At 38.7% G+C, this 22,602-nt stretch overlaps 2 protein-coding genes and 1 non-coding gene across 4 annotated transcripts in view; 2 read left to right on the top strand and 1 right to left on the bottom strand.

Moving 5' to 3' along the window:
* The first annotated feature begins 284 nt into the window (after window positions 1–284).
* nufip1 (nuclear FMR1 interacting protein 1) lies at window positions 285–5,281 on the top strand. Of its 2 annotated transcripts, none has more exons than XM_029451210.1 (10): window positions 285–824; window positions 1,377–1,462; window positions 1,592–1,693; window positions 1,807–1,869; window positions 1,950–2,026; window positions 2,220–2,312; window positions 2,460–2,641; window positions 3,373–3,507; window positions 4,368–4,639; window positions 4,765–5,281. In XM_029451210.1, exons 1-10 carry the CDS (start codon window positions 584–586, stop codon window positions 5,098–5,100), a joined length of 1,587 nt encoding a protein of 528 aa, XP_029307070.1. In that variant the 5' UTR covers window positions 285–583; the 3' UTR covers window positions 5,101–5,281. The 2 variants fall into 2 exon arrangements, with proteins under 2 accessions (XP_029307070.1, XP_029307060.1); XM_029451200.1 differs by having other exon boundaries at window positions 287–824; window positions 1,589–1,693.
* A 904-nt stretch (window positions 5,282–6,185) lies between these two features.
* LOC115019744 (cilia- and flagella-associated protein 47-like) overlaps window positions 6,186–22,602 on the top strand; it is a 48,806-nt gene continuing 32,389 nt past the window's right edge. The window contains 19 exon segments of the mRNA XM_029449305.1: window positions 6,186–6,326; window positions 6,780–6,937; window positions 7,077–7,192; window positions 13,580–13,718; window positions 13,863–13,947; window positions 14,119–14,259; window positions 14,417–14,639; window positions 14,984–15,079; window positions 15,198–15,427; window positions 15,517–15,724; window positions 16,057–16,285; window positions 16,463–16,615; window positions 16,885–17,095; window positions 17,211–17,298; window positions 17,439–17,655; window positions 17,748–17,992; window positions 18,136–18,266; window positions 20,655–20,777; window positions 22,292–22,423. Coding sequence (XP_029305165.1) covers window positions 6,186–6,326; window positions 6,780–6,937; window positions 7,077–7,192; window positions 13,580–13,718; window positions 13,863–13,947; window positions 14,119–14,259; window positions 14,417–14,639; window positions 14,984–15,079; window positions 15,198–15,427; window positions 15,517–15,724; window positions 16,057–16,285; window positions 16,463–16,615; window positions 16,885–17,095; window positions 17,211–17,298; window positions 17,439–17,655; window positions 17,748–17,992; window positions 18,136–18,266; window positions 20,655–20,777; window positions 22,292–22,423 — 3,066 coding nt within the window.
* trnad-guc (transfer RNA aspartic acid (anticodon GUC)) lies at window positions 14,846–14,917 on the bottom strand. The gene has a single exon. It is a non-coding gene; the product is annotated as a tRNA-Asp (tRNA).

Below are 22,602 nucleotides of genomic sequence, written 5' to 3'. Positions count from 1 at the left end.
TTTAGAAACTATTCCGTATGTTTTTCATGAATATATCACCTAAATGTAGTTTGTTAACATAGTTTAACCCTGCACATATCTATGTTTAATTTATTAGTTAACATAACGGCAAAAGAGCTTTGAGTTGGCTCATGAGAATAACGAGTGCCACGTAATTGATGACACTACGTAAAATATTTTCTGTGTTTTTTCAGAACTTATCGGGCGTCCCGTTACTTTGTGTACACTACAAATGGGAAATAAATTCCACACGACTTTTCTCCTCAAACTGGCAACCCACGAAGATCTCGCGAGACGTTTCACAAACATGCCAGCTTTTGGAAATAATACTTTTAACCTATGCTTTTAACACAAACAAGACACCGTTGCAGTGGAGCAAGTAGTGTGCAATTTCTACAAAACTATCAAATAGGGTTATAGCTATCGTTCATATTTGTATGTCTTATGTGCTGCTTCCTGCTCTCGCGGAAGTGACGAACGTGTAGAGCAAAACATGCACATGTGAGAGCTGCATGGTGAGAAACACACATTTACTTCAAATACACTTTACAGTTGACGAGAAGAAAGACTTTAGACGCGGAGTATGAATGAACCGGGACACTATCCTCCGCCGGACTTCGGCTGTCCCCCTCCAGATTTCATCCAGCCATTCCAGCAACAGCAGCCCCAATCGAGCAACTTCCATCCGAGCATGTGGAGCTGGGGCGAGACGTCCTCCGAGCCCAGCTGGGACTACAGCAGCCAGGCGGATAGGCATAACGGGGCAGCGGGAGGCTTTGGTTTCCCATCGACTCGTGGAAACTATGGACCTAAACGTCCACACGGTGAATGCAGTAGTGTATTATATATAATTGCGAACGAATGTATCTGTAAATAGCCTGTTTACCTGACCTATAGTCTTTGAATTTACTTGAAGTAATTATAATTGCTATTACTTAATTAATTAGCAGCAATATACAGGCTGCATGAATTCCTGAAGTAATGCCATCTTACTTGATGAGGAATCAATGCATCTACTTGGCCATCATGACCAATGATTTTTCTTACACCAACTAATAATTAAAAAACAATGTGGGAAAGTATTAAAGGGATAATCTGATAATTTAGTGTTACAATTTGTGCAGTTTCCAAGCCCAAAATTAGATAACCAAGATTACATGTTTATGACACCATCAGGGTTATTTCTCAGACTTAGAAAAGTTGCTTCAGAGCCAAAGAAGACATTCAACAACTGTGTTCACAGGCAGAGTACGACTCCCCATGACACGTAAACTGAACTATATAGTCATAAAGAACATATTGTCACAATATTAAGATTGAGGTGTTGATGTGTGTGTGTCATGCTCCCATTCCTCTAACTTCAGTCTTGTCTTCAGGTCAAAACTTTGGTCGTGAAAGGCATCATGGTGGAAATCGAGGTGGAAGACAGAATTATGGAGCCCCCAATAATAATGGGAAAAAGGTATCTATCTGTTGGAACACTATCACTTAAATCGGGATCTTGACCTTAATAGTGTTAGTCATACAACAGCAGTGTGCTGAGAATACACCCAGCTCCATGGTGAACTGATCTGTCTGTAATCCACAGCAGAAGAATAAGAAAGAACCGGAGTATTCCCATTTTTGTGACACCTGTGACCGGGCCTTCAAAAACCAGGAGAAGTACGATGAACACGTTTCTCAGCATGTCAAGGTAATTCGATGTGTCTATCTAATCTATCGAGTATATTTCGTTTTTGTTTAATGTAATTTATGAAAATCAGTATTCAAATTACGCTGACTACCTCCATCAAATCTCTTTCGTAGTGTTCTGTGCCTGACTGCAGCTTCTTGGCTCATGAAAAAATAGTCAGCATCCACTGGAAAAATGTAGGTAAAAACAACTTCTGTTTATCTCAAACTCAGTATTTTCCTTTGCTAAAATCTGTCTTTTTGTATCCTGACTGCAGAACCATGCACCGGGCGCTAAAAGAATCAAGTTGGATACAGCAGACGAGATTGCAAAATGGAGAGAAGAGAGGCGCAAGTCAGTATTCACCAATAGATTTTTGAACTTGTGTCAGCCATTGTAATTTATCTTTGAACTATTAATGACATTATACCATAAGGGGATCCAGCTTTTCTATGTTGTATATACATTCTGCCTATCATGTCCACTTAGTAACAGCTAAATGTAATGATTGTTGTTGTTCAACTTTATTCTTAAATTGTCTTTCCAGAAAGTATCCAACGCTTCAGAATATTGACAATAAGAAAAAAGTGATGGAAGTGCGGGAGGACACCGGAGCCGTTCTAGAGACGGCTCAGTTTGGGTAAATGTACACACTTGATGTGTAAATGATGTGTTTTTCCTATTTTCTCTTATATTGCAAACAGAAAAGAGTATATTTGGACTCTTTTGTTTTGACATGACCTGAGGTAATGTTGTCTTAATCCAAACTTTAACATTTTCTTCACAGACGAATGAGAGGCAGAGGACGAGGGCGAGGACGGGGTCGTGGCTGGGGTAACAGAGGGTTCCATGGACAACACCCTCGAGGCCCTCACCCATCAGACAGCAGTGCCACAGAGAGACCTCCACCCCTCACCCAGCCCCGCAGGGACGAGGATCCCCTGGGAGCGCTGGCCAGCAGTGATCATGGTGAGTGATTTATTTATCTCTACTTGTATCGAGCCTAACTTTAGTCGATCACAACATATTGGGTATGAAAAACAAAAACTGACATCCATATGGAATTAATCTGCAGATTAATTCCATATGGATGTCAGTTTTTGAGCCTCGACAAAAGCTAAAATGCAGCCCTGCGACAGACTGGGTAAGGCTTGTTTTTAGCTTCGCTGATTGCCCGAAAGGCCTTTTGCTACTGAAGCAGTTGACGATCACATGCTGCCCCTACCGGCTGTTCAAAAGGAGTAGGCAGTCAATGAACTGTCAATAATTAGGTTTTTCAAAAACTGTGATCACCACAACTACAAGAGGTCCTTGAGCATACATTCATAATTGTGCACAAAACATATTGGGCTGATGGGTGCAGGAGATTAGCTGTGGACAGACAGAAGGACGGACACACACACACACACACACACACACACACACACACACACACACACACACACACACACACAGGGATAGGTCAATTCTTTTTATTCCTCTACGCCGGTGAAATCCATGGCCGGAGGCATAATGTTTTCGGCTTGTCTATAGGCACGTCCTTAAGTCCCATTCTTCTACACACACACACACACACACACACACACACACACACACACACACACACACACACACACACACCTCCAGACTTACGCCTGGTGGAGAAAACAACTGTAATGATAACTGATCTGTATTTCACTTTATTTCTCATGTGCTTCCAGATTCCGGCAGAGAAGACCCAGCTCCCAAGTCCAGGACTGGTGGCCTGGTTGTGGCTCCTAAACAGATGAGCTCGGCTCTGGGCTCCCTGGTGGCCAACTATGGCACCATGAGTGAAAGTGATGAGGAACCGGAGGGTGAGTTCTTCCCTGTCTCCTATTGTCTCTAATTGCATCAATTGAAGTAGATCTGCATTATTAAGTTGATGTACTTTTTGGATTGTACCAACATAGTTTAATGCACTTACTCTAAGAATCAGTAATCCTTTATTTGTCCCACGATGGGGAAATTTACATTGTTATAGCAAAGAGAGTAATGTAACAATTAAATAGAATAAAAATACAGTAACAGTATTATAAGTAATATAAGTACAGTCATTTAAAAAAAAAAAAAAGTGTAGGAGTGAATATTGCACATGATAGTGTTATTGCAAAAGTCGCTTTGGATAAAAATAAATGTTATTTAATGTATAGTTATACCATTACTATAGCAGTATCATATGCCAGAAAGAATCGTCATGGGAATTGGCATACAACACAAAAAAAAAGGATGGCATACCACTTTTTAATCTTGAGTGAAGTGTTTTAGTTGAATTCTTTTCAAAAAACACAGCATTGGGAGATTTTTTCATGAGTCTGGAAAATCTTATAAAGTTGGGAGAACAAACTTCCATATCGTCCAAGTCTTTGTAAAAATGTGTAATAAGCACTTATTACACTTATAATTGTCTATATAAGTGTAATAAGCACTTATTACACTTATAATTGTCTATATAAGTAACTGTAGTGACAAATCTTTTGTCATGAGTATTTAAATCCCAGATAATGAATTAAGTAATTTAATTTGACCCAAGAAAGGCTTTATTATAGGTAGGTTGGTTTTATTCTGTTGACAGACGAGGGCTATATACATTTATAGGCCAAATATATATTGGGAAATAGCATGTCACAGGAGAAATACTTGCAGTGTATTATTAATCTTTTTCTTTGTTTTGCAGCCACCCCTATTCAGAGAGCTAAAGACCTTGTGCAAGAAAACCAGGCGCTCCTAAACGCACTACCACTAAACTGTCAGGACACAGGACCCTCGAGAGGCCCGGCCTCCTTCCCACAGGGTCCAGAGGCTCACAAAGATGCCCACCCTAACAATGTCCCTCACACACCGAACAGCAGAAGAAGAAGAGGGGGCAGAGGGGGCAGAGGGGGCAGAGGGGGTAGAGGAGGGTATCAAGATGCACCGCAGACACATCGTCCCACTCTACTTGAAATGGTGAGATTATACAAGCACATTTCACAGGATTTTAAATTGAGAAATAAAATGTAAATGTGTATTCTCTAGATAATGCATCTTCTCAGGCCTCAAAAACGTCTCTATTTTTCTTTCACTCTGTTTAGTTACTGGCCCCAGATATCCGTCATGAAAGGAACGTCCTCCTGCAGTGTGTGCGCTATGTTGTCCGAAATAACTTCTTTGGCCTGGAGAGCAGACCTCAGAATCAGAATGGGATAAAGGATAAAGTCACACCCTCGATCCCAACTGAAGAGCATGATGGGAGGCAGGAAAAGCAATCAGAGGACGCCAGGGCTGTGCCTCGCTCTACCTCTCTGGTTGGTGTAGAGCCAACTGTCAAAGACTGCCACAGCCTTTATCTGAAGGGAACAGATAAAATCAGATCTACCTCTAATAATTATGATGATGAAATATGGGAGAGCCCTGGGACTGTTAACTAAAAGTGAGACATTAGTCTTTCAGAAGATTGTGTTAATCATTTTGAAATTGTTATTTTTCAAGGACTGTCATTTTTTATGTGATGCTAGTTTGACCTAACAATATCCAGTTATATTTTTGTAACTTGCTATATACTGAAGGAAGACTCTTTTTTTTCTTGTTAAATAAAGCACATCAACTTTATTGATCATTTTACATTTGTACAAATGTTTGTTTAATTTTTGTTCTAAATTTGGGAAGGCTATATGTTGAACCGGAGGGTCGCCGGTTCAAGTCCCCAAACGGACCGAGTACAGAGTGTGGACTGGTACCTGCCAGAGATGCCAGTTCTCCCCCTGGACTCCACTGATGTGACCTTGAGCAAGGCACTGTCACCTACACTGTTCTCCCTGCTCTCCCTGTGCTGTATAGTAGCTGCCCACTAAAATGAATACAGAGTTTAAATTTCACTGCATGTGCTGTGTACATGTGCTACTATTAAAAGTTGATATGATTCAAATCCTCCATTTCCATTTCCAGTTGTTGAGTCAAAAAGTGAAAGGATATCTGTTTATTATGTTATAATATTTGCAGTAACACAAATATTATAAGAAGTGTAGTTACAACATAAACATTCACTTAGAATTACACCAAAATATGACATTTTTGATTGATGTAACTATCCAGCAAATTATTTTGTTACACTATAATGGAAAAACGCTGACACATAAGTGGAGATAAACTGAGAAATCACACATATTTAGAAAACATCGCAACTGTTTTGACACATTGTATCAAGAACATTAAACTCCTCCGAAAAAAACAAGATACTTTGGTTCTGTGTGGTTTAATATCCAGTGTCCACAGCTTCACCGTCCACATGAAATGCCCAAGGTTGTAAAACAAGCGCTGCTTGTGTCGCACTCGTCGCCTAGAAACCACCTGAGGTATTAACCTCTGTTTAACGTTTGGGTAGCAACAGTAAAGTTGACTATCGGTATGCGACGCAGCAAGTCAACAAAACTACGCGATAATTAGTTTACATGTAGGTTATGTTGATGAGAAGAAAATTATATTTGTGGCGTCAGTAAAGTCATATAAAGTCATCATGGCTCGAAGTGTTCGCGTTGACCCACAGTTTGTCGAGTTCAACGACGTGAAAGTCGGGCAGGTTTACAAGACGACAGTCACTGCAACAAACGTTGGTAAAACTTTGAAGAAAATAATGATTGAAAAGCCCGCGTTAAAGGTAAAGTAAACTGGAGTGTTTAAAAAAAAATAGACTAACAAGTTTATTTAAAAATAAAAATGACATAACAATAACTAAGTAATTTAGCGTTAACGCTAGCTAAATTGCTTTCTAGCGCTAGCTAACACCTCGTGCAAGAAATTATGCTAAGGCTAGCTAATCAACGTTATTAGCACCAATCCAATGCTCTATCTATCTATCTATCTATCTCTCTCTCTCTCTCTCTCTCTCTCTCTCTCTCTCTCTCCTCTCTCTCTCTCTCTCTCTCTCTCTCTCTCTCTCTCTATCTATCTATCTATCTATCTATCTATCTACTAGATTAACAGAAATACATTTGTTTAATGTTTATTTCACCATATAAACATTTGAATAGTAAGTTGTTAAAATATTTGGTTATTATGTGACTGATGCCCTTTTCACCTTCTTTCATTTTTTATTTATTTTGTCCTGCAGTTGTTCAAGTTCACAGCATCTAGCTCGGCCAAGGTGGTGGCTCCTGGTCTGTCTGTAAGCGGCTTGCTGGAGTTCACTCCAGAGGAAGAAGAGGAGGTCAGAGATTGCCTTCTAATTCATATAGATGATGTAGAGACCATCAAAGTCCCACTGCAGTGGTAAGCAGGCTTGACATACTATATTAACATATACATATTAAAGACCAAACACACTGCCTGTCACATTTGAGGTCCACGTATAAATCTCCACATATGTTTTGACATTTCAACTATTTTCTTTCTTTATATGCTCCTCTAGGTTTCCCAGGGCTTGTTCCTTCCTAATGGACTCAGTACTAGACTTTGGGTGTATTGCTGCAAGCAGTCAGTTGATCTGCAAACATCACCATATAACCAATCAGGGATCAGCACCAGGTAAATCAAGTGTGTCTTTTCTTGGCCTGGAGATAGTGAATCTGTTGAAGCTGCTCCTATAAGTGATACCTATCATCAGAAAAGGTTTTTTAAAAGCCTGACAATGCAATTCCCTCTTTTGACAGAACACTTAGCAATCAATGGTTATGAAAGTAGTAAAAATATCTTTCAGTAAAATGAAGAAAAGGAGATAGTTGTGGGAAACAGTAGCACCACAATCTGTAGGGACTTGGCTTGGGAACCGAAAGGTCGGCAGTTCAAGTCCACAAAAGGCCTAGTACAAGTACGAGTTTAGACTTGTACCGGAAGAGTTGCCAGTTAATTTTGAGCAAGGCAACGGGCCCCAACACAAATAAAAGTTGCCCACTGGTCCTAATACTATATAATAGCTGCCCACTGCTCCTAATACTAATTAATAGACTGCTCCTAATACTATATAATAGCTGCCCACTGCTCCTAATACTATATAATAGACTGCTCTTAATACTATATAATAGACTGCTCATAATACTATATAATAGACTGCTCCTAATACTATATAATAGACTGCTCCTAATACTATATAATAGACTGCTCTTAATACTATATAATAGCTGCCCACTGCTCTTAATACTATATAATAGACTGCTCTTAATACTATATAATAGACTGCTCCTAATACTATATAATAGACTGCTCATAATACTATATAATAGACTGCTCCTAATACTATATAATAGACTGCTCCTAATACTATATAATAGACTGCTCCTAATACTATATAATAGACTGCTCTTAATACTATATAATAGCTGCCCACTGCTCCTAATACTATATAATAGACTGCTCTTAATACTATATAATAGACTGCTCTTAATACTATATAATAGACTGCTCATAATACTATATAATAGACTGCTCTTAATACTATATAATAGACTGCTCTTAATACTATATAATATACTGCTCTTAATACTATATAATAGACTGCTCTTAATACTATATAATATACTGCTCTTAATACTATATAATATACTGCTCTTAATACTATATAATAGACTGCTCTTAATACTATATAATAGACTGCTCTTAATACTATATAATATACTGCTCTTAATACTATATAATAGACTGCTCCTAATACTATATAATAGCTGCCCACTGCTCCTAATACTATATAATAGACTGCTCTTAATACTATATAATAGACTGCTCTTAATACTATATAATAGACTGCTCTTAATACTATATAATAGACTGCTCTTAATACTATATAATATACTGCTCTTAATACTATATAATAGACTGCTCTTAATACTATATAATAGCTGCCCACTGCTCCTAATACTATATAATAGACTGCTCTTAATACTATATAATAGACTGCTCTTAATACTATATAATAGACTGCTCTTAATACTATATAATAGACTGCTCTTAATACTATATAATATACTGCTCTTAATACTATATAATAGACTGCTCTTAATACTATATAATAGACTGCTCTTAATACTATATAATATACTGCTCTTAATACTATATAATAGACTGCTCTTAATACTGCTCTTAATACTATATAATAGACTGCTCCTAATACTATATAATAGACTGCTCCTAATACTATATAATAGACTGCTCTTAATACTATATAATAGCTGCCCACTGCTCCTAATACTATATAATAGACTGCTCTTAATACTATATAATAGACTGCTCTTAATACTATATAATAGACTGCTCCTAATACTATATAATAGACTGCTCTTAATACTATATAATAGACTGCTCTTAATACTATATAATATACTGCTCTTAATACTATATAATAGACTGCTCCTAATACTATATAATAGACTGCTCTTAATACTATATAATAGCTGCCCACTGCTCCTAATATTATATAATAGACTGCTCTTAATACTATATAATAGACTGCTCCTAATACTATATAATAGACTGCTCTTAATACTATATAATATACTGCTCTTAATACTATATAATAGACTGCTCTTAATACTATATAATATACTGCTCTTAATACTATATAATATACTGCTCTTAATACTATATAATATACTGCTCTTAATACTATATAATATACTGCTCTTAATACTATATAATAGACTGCTCTTAATACTATATAATAGACTGCTCTTAATACTATATAATATACTGCTCTTAATACTATATAATATACTGCTCTTAATACTATATAATATACTGCTCTTAATACTATATAATAGACTGCTCTTAATACTATATAATAGACTGCTCTTAATACTATATAATAGACTGCTCTTAATACTATATAATAGACTGCTCTTAATACTATATAATAGACTGCTCTTAATACTATATAATAGACTGCTCTTAATACTATATAATATACTGCTCTTAATACTATATAATATACTGCTCTTAATACTATATAATATACTGCTCTTAATACTATATAATAGACTGCTCTTAATACTATATAATAGACTGCTCCTAATACTATATAATAGACTGCTCTTAATACTATATAATAGACTGCTCTTAATACTATATAATAGACTGCTCTTAATACTATATAATAGACTGCTCCTAATACTATATAATAGACTGCTCTTAATACTATATAATAGACTGCTCTTAATACTATATAATAGACTGCTCTTAATACTATATAATAGACTGCTCTTAATACTATATAATAGACTGCTCTTAATACTATATAATAGACTGCTCTTAATACTATATAATAGACTGCTCTTAATACTATATAATAGACTGCTCTTAATACTATATAATAGACTGCTCCTAATACTATATAATAGACTGCTCCTAATACTATATAATAGACTGCTCTTAATACTATATAATAGACTGCTCCTAATACTATATAATAGACTGCTCCTAATACTATATAATAGACTGCTCCTAATACTATATAATAGACTGCTCCTAATACTATATAATAGACTGCTCTTAATACTATATAATAGACTGCTCTTAATACTATATAATAGACTGCTCCTAATACTATATAATAGACTGCTCTTAATACTATATAATAGACTGCTCCTAATACTATATAATAGACTGCTCCTAATACTATATAATAGACTGCTCTTAATACTATATAATAGACTGCTCCTAATACTATATAATAGACTGCTCCTAATACTATATAATAGACTGCTCTTAATACTATATAATAGACTGCTCTTAATACTATATAATAGACTGCTCTTAATACTATATAATAGACTGCTCTTAATACTATATAATAGACTGCTCCTAATACTATATAATAGACTGCTCTTAATACTATATAATAGACTGCTCCTAATACTATATAATAGACTGCTCTATACTATATATACTGCTCCTAATACTATATATAGACTGCTCCTAATACTATATAATAGACTGCTCTTAATACTATATAATAGACTGCTCCTAATACTTATAATAGACCTGCTCCTAATACTATATATAGACTGCTCTTAATACTATATAATAGACTGCTCCTAATACTATATAATAGACTGCTCCTAATACTATATAATAGACTGCTCTAATACTATATAATAGACTGCTCTAATACTATATATAGACTGCTCTAATTACTTATAGACTGCTCTTAATACTATATAATAGACTGCTCTTAATACTATATAATAGACTGCTCTAATACTATATAATAGACTGCTCTTAATACTATATAATAGACTGCTCTTAATACTATATAATAGACTGCTCCTAATACTATATAATAGACTGCTCTAATACTATATAATAGACTGCTCTTAATACTATATAATAGACTGCTCTTAATACTATATAATAGACTGCTCTTAATACTATATAATAGACTGCTCTAATACTATATAATAGACTGCTCTTAATACTATATAATAGACTGCTCTTAATACTATATAATAGACTGCTCTTAATACTATATAATAGACTGCTCTTAATACTATATAATAGACTGCTCTTAATACTATATAATAGACTGCTCTTAATACTATATAATAGACTGCTCTTAATACTATATAACTGCTCTTAATACTATATAATAGACTGCTCCTAATACTATAATAGACTGCTCTAATACTATATAATAGACTGCTCTTAATACTATATAATAGACTGCTCTTAATACTATATAATAGACTGCTCCTAATACTATATAATAGACTGCTCTTAATACTATATAATAGACTGCTCTTAATACTATATAATAGACTGCTCTTAATACTATATAATAGACTGCTCTTAATACTATATAATAGACTGCTCTTAATACTATATAATAGACTGCTCTTAATACTATATAATAGACTGCTCTTAATACTATATAATAGACTGCTCTAATACTATATAATAGACTGCTCTTAATACTATATAATAGACTGCTCCTAATACTATATAATAGACTGCTCTTAATACTATATAATAGACTGCTCCTAATACTATATAATAGACTGCTCTTAATACTATATAATATACTGCTCTTAATACTATATAATAGACTGCTCCTAATACTATATAATAGACTGCTCTTAATACTATATAATAGACTGCTCTTAATACTATATAATAGACTGCTCTTAATACTATATAATAGACTGCTCTTAATACTATATAATATACTGCTCTTAATACTATATAATAGACTGCTCTTAATACTATATAATAGACTGCTCTTAATACTATATAATATACTGCTCTTAATACTATATAATAGACTGCTCCTAATACTATATAATAGACTGCTCTTAATACTATATAATAGCTGCCCACTGCTCCTAATACTATATAATAGACTGCTCTAATACTATATAATAGACTGCTCCTAATACTATATAATAGACTGCTCCTAATACTATATAATAGACTGCTCTAATACTATATAATAGACTGCTCTTAATACTGCTCTTAATACTATATAATAGACTGCTCCTAATAGACTGCTCTTAATACTATATAATAGACTGCTCCTAATACTATATAATAGACTGCTCCTAATACTATATAATAGACTGCTCTTAATACTGCTCTTAATACTATATAATAGACTGCTCATAATACTATATAATAGACTGCTCCTAATACTATAATAGACTGCTCTTAATACTATATAATAGACTGCTCTTAATACTATATAATAGACTGCTCTTAATACTATATAATAGACTGCTCCTAATACTATAATAGACTGCTCTTAATACTATATATAGACTGCTCTTAATACTATATAATAGACTGCTCTTAATACTATATAATAGACTGCTCTTAATACTATATAATAGACTGCTCTAATACTATATAATAGACTGCTCTTAATACTATATAATAGACTGCTCTTAATACTATATAATAGACTGCTCCTAATACTATATAATAGACTGCTTTTAATACTATATAATAGACTGCTCTTAATACTATATAATAGACTGCTCCTAATACTATATAATAGAACTGCTCTTAATACTATATATAGACTGCTCTTAATACTATATAATAGACTGCTCCTAATACTATATAATAGACTGCTTTTAATACTATATAATAGACTGCTCCTAATACTATATAATAGACTGCTCTTAATACTATATAATAGACTGCTTTTAATACTTTAATAGACTGACACTACTGCTGGATTAAATGGAAAGTCTACATTCATTGTGTGTGCTGTGTACAAAAGAGAATTCAAAATCCTCCATTCCAAGAATGGGAAATGTCAGAACAATCAGATGATAAACAGTTTATAACACGTAACATGTTTTTCTTTGTAGACAGAATAATAATAATAATTGAAATACATTTTTTAAACCATCTTTCATGTGAAAAAGGTTATATTAAAGGTTTGTTTCATAGAATTGTAATGATTGAACTTTGAGCTCATTCAAAGCATAGTGTAATGAAGGGCTGAATGGCTTAAAAAACAGTTTTTCTTGTTTTTGTAATGTTTTTATTAACTTTTTCAATACATACATACATACATACATACATACATACATACATACATACATACATAATAGCTCACAAAACCCTAACCCTGGCACAGAAGGGGATAAGAATCACATTTTCTTTTGTTAAATAACAATATCATCAACAACAAAAAACATAAGCATCGGCGTTTATCACAATTGGTACATTTTTGCCACATTAATGGTATTGTTTTCTTCTTTTAGGGGTATTAAAAGGGCTTGAAAGTCATAGAATCTGTACTTAAAAAAGATATCCTATTAATTTTCTTAATTGCAGTGAGTGTTTTTTGTACTAAATACCGTAGTACTAAATATACCTCTGTTTTAAACCTTAACTAGGATCTTATAAGGCAGTAGAGAGTATTTGCCAAATTGACTCCATGAGAATATTCATCTGTATGTGCATGTGTGTGCATTGAAGGTGTGTTCCAGGTGCAGTACAATGGAGACTCCTCTGTCAGACTCTCACCCTGCAGTGGAGTCATAGCAGCTGGCGCCACCCAGTGGCTGAAAGTGGAACTGCGCACAGACAGACCCAGGCAAATTGATGAGAAAGCTCTGTAAGAAATCATTTACAACACCTGACCAAGATAATTGCAAACACAGATAGAATATATTAAATGATTTGGAAAACTAAATGCTCAGTCACATATTTTTTATAAAATAGTAGTGTAGTAGTGTTTCTTTCACTCCTTTTGTCCCAGGTTGAAACTCCAGAATCGCTCTGCTGTAGTTCTCAGTATAAGGGCTGAGGTGGTGGAACAGCGCCTTGAGGTTTTTGACCTGCAGGTAATTCAGTGTTCCTAGTGGAATTCATATAGTAGTCATTGGTGATGCTCCATTTCTCCTGGAAATTGACGTTCATCTTTATTGCTTTCCCCCCTCTAACTGGTGTCTGTGTAAAGACGTTTGTGCTTATTTCTATAGCTGAACAAAACATCACTCTGTGCGGTTTTCCAGGGGGCTCCATTGTCTTGTCTGTGGTTTGGACCGGTATACTTCGGGATGTCCCGCGTGGAGAATGTGGTTCTGAGAAACAGTGGACCCGAGGCATGTGACTGGGTCTGCCTTCTACAGGATACTGCTGCTGGAACTGAGGTGGTGAGTGATGCCCTCAGCTTCCAATCTGTACATCTGCATCTGCTATGCAGATAGGCATGTTGTGTTTAAGCAAGGAAATGTTTAGATTTGGTTGGAAGATGGGTTTAGTTGTACTGAACTGAAAGTAAATCAAGCTTTGACTGTGATGGCTGTGTAGGGAACAAACCTCCAGAAGAGCACAGATGCCTCCCTGCTGGAAAGAATGCAGAAGTGCAGCCCAGCCGCCCTGTTGGAAAGAATGCAGAAGAGCAGCCCAGCCGCCCAAGACGTCTCTCAGGTCTTGTTGTGTGTTCCCAAACAGGGTCGACTTGGACCGTATGAAAAAACCTCTGTGGCAGTGTGCTTCAGTCCCATCTGCAAGAGGTAAATTGTCTCTGAATGTGCCTGAAAACCGGAAATACTTATCCAAAGTTAAGGCCAAAGAGTATAACATATCTAATAGCCTAAACATTAACAGAAATGTTAATGTCTGTAAAATAACTATACTATAATGTCTTATAGAAGCAATAGAAAGATAAATGTCTATTAAGGACTACTGTTACACATTACATATTACTATTAAGGAGGCAAAAAGAAAAAAGCATATCTCCCCGTCGGGGAATTGAACCCCGGTCTCCCGCGTGACAGGCGGGGATACTGACCACTATACTAACGAGGAAGAGATGAAGAAGATTTAGACTGGCCGCCCTTTGAAATGTAACTCTGTCCTTCCAGTACGGGTAAGGAAACAAGCGTGATTACTCAGCCAGCCGACTAGACTATTGTCTCTTCCTGCTGTTTGAATCAGTGGGAAGCAGATATGGCTTCACTCACCATAATGGTACTCACAACACATACACACACTCATGTAACGTTGCATACTATAATCCAATCCTACAAGTGCTCAGATCAGATCACTGATATTTTGACTCTAACAATCTTTTTCTTTGTCTCTTTAGGTAAAAGCAGTGTGGAGCTGGCAGTGACTGGCTCTGGAATGCCTGTGTGTCTGGTGTCTACTCCCTCCCAAAGATATGATTTCCTCACTTGTGTGCCAGGGCAACGTGTGGACCTGCTGTGTGTGCTGCAGAATCTCTGCCCTCAACTTCCGGTCAACTTCTGCTTTCGCAAGTTAGCACATTTCACCACCAAGCCCTCCACTGGCACAATTGCCCCTGGGCAATGCCAGGTAAGGATGGTGATTTGATTCTGTTATTTATGTATTATACCAAGTAGATCAGCCAATGTGGGAACTTCTTTCTCTGTTGCATTCCTCAGGATGTAGTTTTGTCTTTCACGGCACGGCAGCAAGGGACCTTTCAGGTGTGTCAAAAGATAGATGTCTTGGGTCATGCTGTTCAGAGGGATGGCAACACTGCTGAATATGTTACTGGACGTGAACATCACAGCTTCCACACCATTACTCTACAACTGTCTGCTGTCTGCCGCAATGAGACCACGCACCCTGTGCCTAAACTAAATCCTGGTGAATATTGAGGGATTAATCCCATGGAGAGACCAAAACCAACAATGAGTATGTCTCTCAATACTCTATTGAGTAATTGTGGTAGCAGGACAGTGTATATGGGTGTTCATGGTAGTGAAGGAACCCAGTGCAACAGTCTGTTTTTTGGACGGGTCTATACAACAGAGGAATAAGATGTTTCAGGCTTTAGTTACGCACACACTACTTGTTGGTATTATACATTTAATGTCGGTTTTGTTCTTCTCATGGGATTTGTTGACAATAAGAAAAATACTTCTTTACATCATCAGACTTCAGATGATTTTGATACACGTACCTGTCCTGCTTCACAGGCATCACTCCAGCCGTGACCAATCCAACCGGATCACTGCCTCATGTTCGCTCCAGTGAACTGGCTCGCTGTCGTGGGATGGTGCATGCTGCTGTCCTCAGCGCCGACAAAACACGTCTCCATGAACATCGCAGGCAGAGGAGTCAGAACACAGAGAGCGAGGAGTTCCTGGCTTTTCCTAATGACCGAGCCATGAGCATCAGGCCTGCCTCTGCACACAGACAGTACAGGTAGAGGTTAAAGATGCACCGTTTCACAGCAAATTCGTGAAATAAAATGTGTTTGAAACAAACAAAGACAACAAATCCAAATTTGTTTTTATTGTTAAAAACAATTACAGTTGTTGTTAAAATGATCCCAGTCTAAATATTCCAGTTACTAAAGAATCCCTGTCTTATCATGTTCAGGACCATCTTCACTGGTGTACACCGCTATCGCTATGTGGACACCAACTATGCTTTCACAGAGGCCGAGGAGGAGCAGAGACAGCGGCATCAACACATTTACACAGACTTCATCAAACAGCTCAGACATACACGCCTGCAGAAGATCAAAGAGAGGTAGGCTTACTCTTAAGTTTTCCTTTTTTAGGATTTATTTTTGGACTTTATTGGTATAGCTGAACATAGACAGGAAAGGGGGAGAGAAAGGTTTACAATTCGAACCTGGGCCGCTGCAGTAAGGACTCAGCTTTAGTACATGTGGCTACCAGGTGAGTTACCATGACGCCCCCTTATGAGTTTTCTCATTCCTGACCCATCTCAAGCTTTTTTGTCAAACAGTTGGACAGTAAATAGTGAAGTTGGACATTTTTGTTTTTGGTTGTTAGACAGCAGGAAGAAGTGGAGGATGATGTGGACATCGGGATTGTTCCTTCTCAAGGGCTTGTTCCACCCAGACTCTGCATCAGCGATCTGGAGAGCAGTAAGATCTCAGAGACTAAGCCAAACTACAGCTATACTTCCCCAGCAGCTAAACTTAGCTGCCATCAAGACATGCCATCTATCACCCGGCAGGTTCACAGTCAGGTCAGATCAAAGGTGCTCAACATAATGGTAACTGATCAGTTAACACTTACAGAGTTGAATTTCAAAGCAAAATTCAGGGGGAAACCTTTTTTTAAAGCTGTTTCTCAATCTTCTTAATTCTCTCTAGGGAATGAGTGCAGTTCCCTCAACCAGCCAGGAGGTGGCAGACTGCAACAGGACTCTGACAGCTCAGGAGCTCTACCAAGTAGTCATAGGTTAGATACTCAATTCAGTTACTGTTTCTTATAATAGCATGTGTGCCATCTGTTTAATAAGTAGAATTTTGTTTTGTGTGTTGTTCTTGATAGTCAACAACAACAAAAAAAGTAAATTAACCTCCCTATTTTCTCATTAGGTCCACTCTTGGTGGACTTTGGGGAGGTGTGTGTGCAGTCAGTGTGTGTCCAGAAGCTGGAGCTGATCAATCATCTGCCCGTGTTCGTCTGGGTACAGCTGGAGGTGGACTGCCCTGAGCTGCAGGGCTCCTCACCCCTCTCACACGTCCTGCCTCCCCACTCCTTCAACACCCTACCACTGACATTTCAAAGCAACAAGCTGGGTGACTTTTACAGGTTGGTGGAGGAAGCAGCTCAGCACACTTTTATTCCATGTAAATCAATGATTGCAGTTCAAGTGCAAAAATAAACATACTTCTTTCTTCCAGACCTGTATCCTACTCTGTGAACCAGCAACACCCTGGGCAGATGCTGGTCCAGGCCCGGGTCGTCCCCTTGGCTCTGGAGCTGTCCACTACTCTGCTGGTGCTCTGCCCCACCCACACTCTGCTTGCCCGATCAGGATACAGGAGCTCAGTTACTCTCCGAAACCAGCGTAACCACGCAGCAGAATTCACATGGAAACCAGTAGTCACAGAATGTGGCATCCTGTTCTCCATTCGACCAGCTACAGGCTAAGTCAGGGTGTTAGCAAAGCCTCAATATCAAGAATGTCTCTTTTTTGCATCTTCTCTCTCCTTGTAGTGTTTGTCTATAAGGAGCTTTATTGGTAATACATCTTTTTAATAGGGCAAATAAAGCAACTCTCCCCCCCAGGTACAGTGGAGTCATACAGGGAGTTGGACTGTGAGGTCGTGTGGCATTCCTCCTTCTCATCCCCTCCAGAAGGAGACTTTGACCTCTGTGTCCATGAGGGCAACACACAACGCCTGCACTGTGTTGCTAAGGTCTGGTCCCTAGAATAGAGAAGATTGCTTTGTATGAACTACTCGTATTTACTACTTGTGCTTTGACCAGTTGGGGATAGGTGTTCGGGGTGGTTGTTATTTGGGCCATACCATAACCTTTTTTTGCCAGCTATGTTTTCAGCAACTACTGTCACTATATCTGCCTTTATTCTAAATTCTTACAAGTCAAATACATAAATGCCGTGTCAAAAAGTATGGCAGTAATGTCAGTAAATATATAAGTTATTCATTAATAGTAGTGGCAACAACAGACGGGGGATTGTCTTTTCTTCTGTTTCTTCACTATTCCCTACTTTAGTTTTCATGGCTGATAGAAATGTAAGGTTTTCACAGTAGATAGAGAAAGCTAATTTAAGTACCCGCGCATTCCTAAATAATTGTTTGATTCAGCCAGTAGGGGGACTGCGGGGGTGGGGCGCAGGTGATCTCGATGAGTTCTTGTCACATTACCTATTTGCCGGCCAGTAGCCAACACTGCTGAGACCATTATTAGGCTGCAGCCCAACCGTTGCAAATCATTGATTTATAGTCTCTATACCAGGGGTGTCCAAACTTACATCCATTTTTAATTGGCCCGCAGCAAATTCTAAAAGTCTAATGGAATATGGCCCAGATAGAAACTTGCACTTGAGTGTTTTGTACGTCTTAGTTCTAACACAGAAACACAGTTTTGACTTGTCAGCTAACTTAAAACATCAAGTGTCAGATAAAGCTTGTGCTTTAGATGTTTACTGATTGCATGTGATGAGAGCACAGATGCAACAGACACCGCACAGCTGTTCATGTTTTTTGAGGGGAGTTGACGATAACTTTTGTGTTACGGAAGAGCTGCTTGGTCTTAGGAGTCTCAAGGAAACAACATAAATCGAGCACGAGGACTTTACCACAGAGGATTTCAAGCTTTCCTGTCTGATGTCGATGCTGAATACGGGGACGTGTTCCACAGTTCTGATGTGCGCTGGCTGAGTCATGGCTCCGTGCTGCAGCGGTTTTATTCCCTGTGATCAGAAATCGATCTGTTTTTGAAAGAGAAGGAGCGACCTCTTCATGAGCTGAGAGACCCTCCATGTTTGGCAGACCTGGCATTATTAGTTAATCTTACTGGTCGTCTCAACACTGAACAAGAGCCGACTGCGCACATGAAAGCATTCTGTGTGAAGCTCCGTCTCTCTGAGACTTCAATGAAACTTCAATGTTGCGCACTTCCCCACTCAAATATGTGAGCAAACATTTTCTGTTAACTCTGAACAAAAGCAGATTGAGAACCAAAATGAGCGACAGCATCTCTGTGATGTCCTTCATATCTAAAACACCAAACTTACTCCTGACCTGCAGCATCCTTCAGTCCACAGCATCACTGCTTCCACTGAGTGCAACGCTGCTCCCATTACAGGAGAGTTCAAACATATCACAGTATTCATGTTAATAAGATACATTTTTCAATACATTCAGTCAATTAAAGTTGATAACATTTTCTAACTAACGTTAGTTGATGTGTTACTGAACTGCTCCTGCTTAGCTAGAGTCCAAAATCTTAACATTTGTGTATCAAAATGTACACTCAAACCATCTGCTGTAATAACTTCATAGTATTTCCTTCATGGAGAAGAATGGCTGTGGTCACTTTGGATTCATGGAGGCTGCAATTAATTTCAATAGTGGGAAGCAGTATTCAGGTATCAGAAAAATGATGTCACCTGGAGATGGCTCAAGACAGCTTTTATTAAACCTAATAGTAAAAGGATATTCAACAATATAATTTTTTTGGTGATGAATGAAATGAAATAAATGATTGACAGCTTCATTGCTGACTCTTTTATTTATTTATTTTCCCCAATCATACAAATCCATCAAAGAGGCAGATATTGATTTTTCCTGGAACAGCAGCCTCAGTAGACCAGAACACAATTCAGCAACAAGACGGGTTGTGTTTTAAGCAAGCGGCAACCTCTGGGGCTGAGCAGTGAAGCCTTTGCTCAAGTGCCATAAACTGCAGTTCGATCGAATGGGCACTTGAGGCTCCAAAGAGAGTCGATCCCCAAAGACCCCCATGTTAACATGCCCAACCTTACAGCAGAAATAAAATGTTTACAGCCTGGTTCAAAAAACTCTTTTAGTCTCTTAGTCCATGGTTTAAAGTCAGGCTTGTGACTTTCATGCTTTGTTTCAATGGAAAAACTCCCACTGTATCATCATTATAACTATGGCTCTCTCCATATACATGTGCTCTGGGGGCTGTCTTAGTGACTTAGACAATAGAGTAAAATTAGACAATGTAGGGTTAGGGAGAGTAAACTGCGAGTGTATAATTCAACTCTATGGAATGACACAAACACTGAGATCATCTCCTCTCTGTCCTTCTCTCAGGTCGGGTCCACCAGTGTCCAGCTGGCAGAGAAACAGGTCATATTTGGATCTGTGCCTCTCAACATGCCTTCTATCAGAACGGCAGTCTTACACAACAATGGAAAAAACCATGCCTACTACCAGGTGCCCACAAACACACACACACACACACACACACACACACACAGATACTTGTTTTTGCACAGATACTTACTGAACAAGAAATATAGCCGCTCTGTCTCTGCTCTCTGTCTCTGCTCTCTATTCTCTGCTCTCTGTCTCTGCTCTCTGTCTCTGCTCTCTGTCTCTGCTCTCTATTCTCTGCTCTCTGTCTCTGCTCTCTGTCTCTGCTCTCTGTCTCTGCTCTCTGTCTCTGCTCTCTATTCTCTGCTCTCTGTCTCTGCTCTCTATTCTCTGCTCTCTGTCTCTGCTCGCTATTCTCTGCTCTCTATTCTCTGCTCTCTGTCTCTGCTCTCTGTCTCTGTCTCTGCTCTCTGTCTCTGCTCTCTATTCTCTGCTCTCTGTCTCTGCTCTCTGTCTCTGCTCTCTGTCTCTGCTCTCTGCTTTCTGTCTCTGCTCTCTGTCTCTGCTCTCTGTCTCTGCTATCTGTCTCTGCTCTCTGTCTCTGTCTCTCTGCTCTCTGTCTCTGCTCTCTGTCTCTGCTCTCTGTCTCTGCTCTCTGCTCTCTGTCTCTGCTCTCTGTCTCTGCTCTCTTTCTCTGCTCTCTGCTCTCTGTCTCTGCTCTCTGCTCCCTGTCTCTGCTCTCTGCTCTCTGTCTCTGCTCTCTGCTCTCTGTCTCTGCTCTCTGTCTCTGTCTCTGCTCTCTGTCTCTGCTCTCTGTCTCTGCTCTCTGTCTCTGTCTCTGCTCTCTGTCTCTGCTCTCTGTCTCTGCTCTCTGTCTCTGTCTCTCTGCTCTCTGTCTCTGCTCTCTGTCTCTGTCTCTCTGCTCTCTGCTCTCTGTCTCTGCTCTCTGTCTCTGCTCTCTGCTCTCTGCTCTCTGTCTCTGCTCTCTGCTCTCTGTCTCTGCTCTCTGTCTCTGCTCTCTGCTCTCTGTCTCTGCTCTCTGTCTCTGCTCTCTGTCTCTGTCTCTGTCTCTCTGCTCTCTGTCTCTGCTCTCTGCTCTCTGCTCTCTGTCTCTGCACTCTGCTCCCTGTCTCTGCTCTCTGCTCTCTGCTCTCTGTCTCTGCTCTCTGTCTCTGCTCTCTGTCTCTGCTCTCTGCTCTCTGTCTCTGCTCTCTGTCTCTGTCTCTGCTCTCTGTCTCTGCTCTCTGTCTCTATCTCTGCTCTCTGTCTCTGCTCTCTGTCTCTGCTCTCTGTCTCTGTCTCTCTGCTCTCTGTCTCTGCTCTCTGTCTCTGTCTCTCTGCTCTCTGTCTCTGCTCTCTGTCTCTGTCTCTCTGCTCTCTGCTCTCTGTCTCTGCTCTCTGTCTCTGCTCTCTGCTCTCTGTCTCTGCACTCTGCTCTCTGCTCTCTGTCTCTGTCTCTGCTCTCTGCTCTCTGTCTCTGCTCTCTGTCTCTGCTCTCTGCTCTCTGTCTCTGCTCTCTGTCTCTGCTCTCTGTCTCTGTCTCTGTCTCTCTGCTCTCTGTCTCTGCTCTCTGCTCTCTGCTCTCTGCTCTCTGCTCTCTGTCTCTGCACTCTGTCTCTGTTTGTTGGTGGCAGGTGCTAGATGTGTGCCTTCTGCCAGGCTTGGAGGTGAGTCCATCTGAGGGTGTGGTGCCAAGCGGGGGCCAGGCTGTGCTCAAGATCCACTTCAACCCAGACAGTGTCATCAAGTTTGACACCAGAGTGGAGGTGAGAGAGAGAGAGAGAGAGAGAGAGAGAAAGAAGAGGAGAGAGGGTTCATTTCATACTATGATTGTGTGTGTGTGTGTGTGTGTGTGTGTGTGTGTGTGTGTGTGAGCAATCAAGAGAAGAATTGATGTACACTACTAAGCGTGTGTGTGTGTGGGCAATCAAGAGAAGAATTGATG

This window comes from Cottoperca gobio, chromosome 2 (assembly GCF_900634415.1).
Source record: "Cottoperca gobio chromosome 2, fCotGob3.1, whole genome shotgun sequence".
NCBI classification, from domain to species: Eukaryota; Metazoa; Chordata; class Actinopteri; order Perciformes; family Bovichtidae; genus Cottoperca; species Cottoperca gobio.
This window is presented reverse-complemented; position numbering and strand designations above follow the sequence as displayed.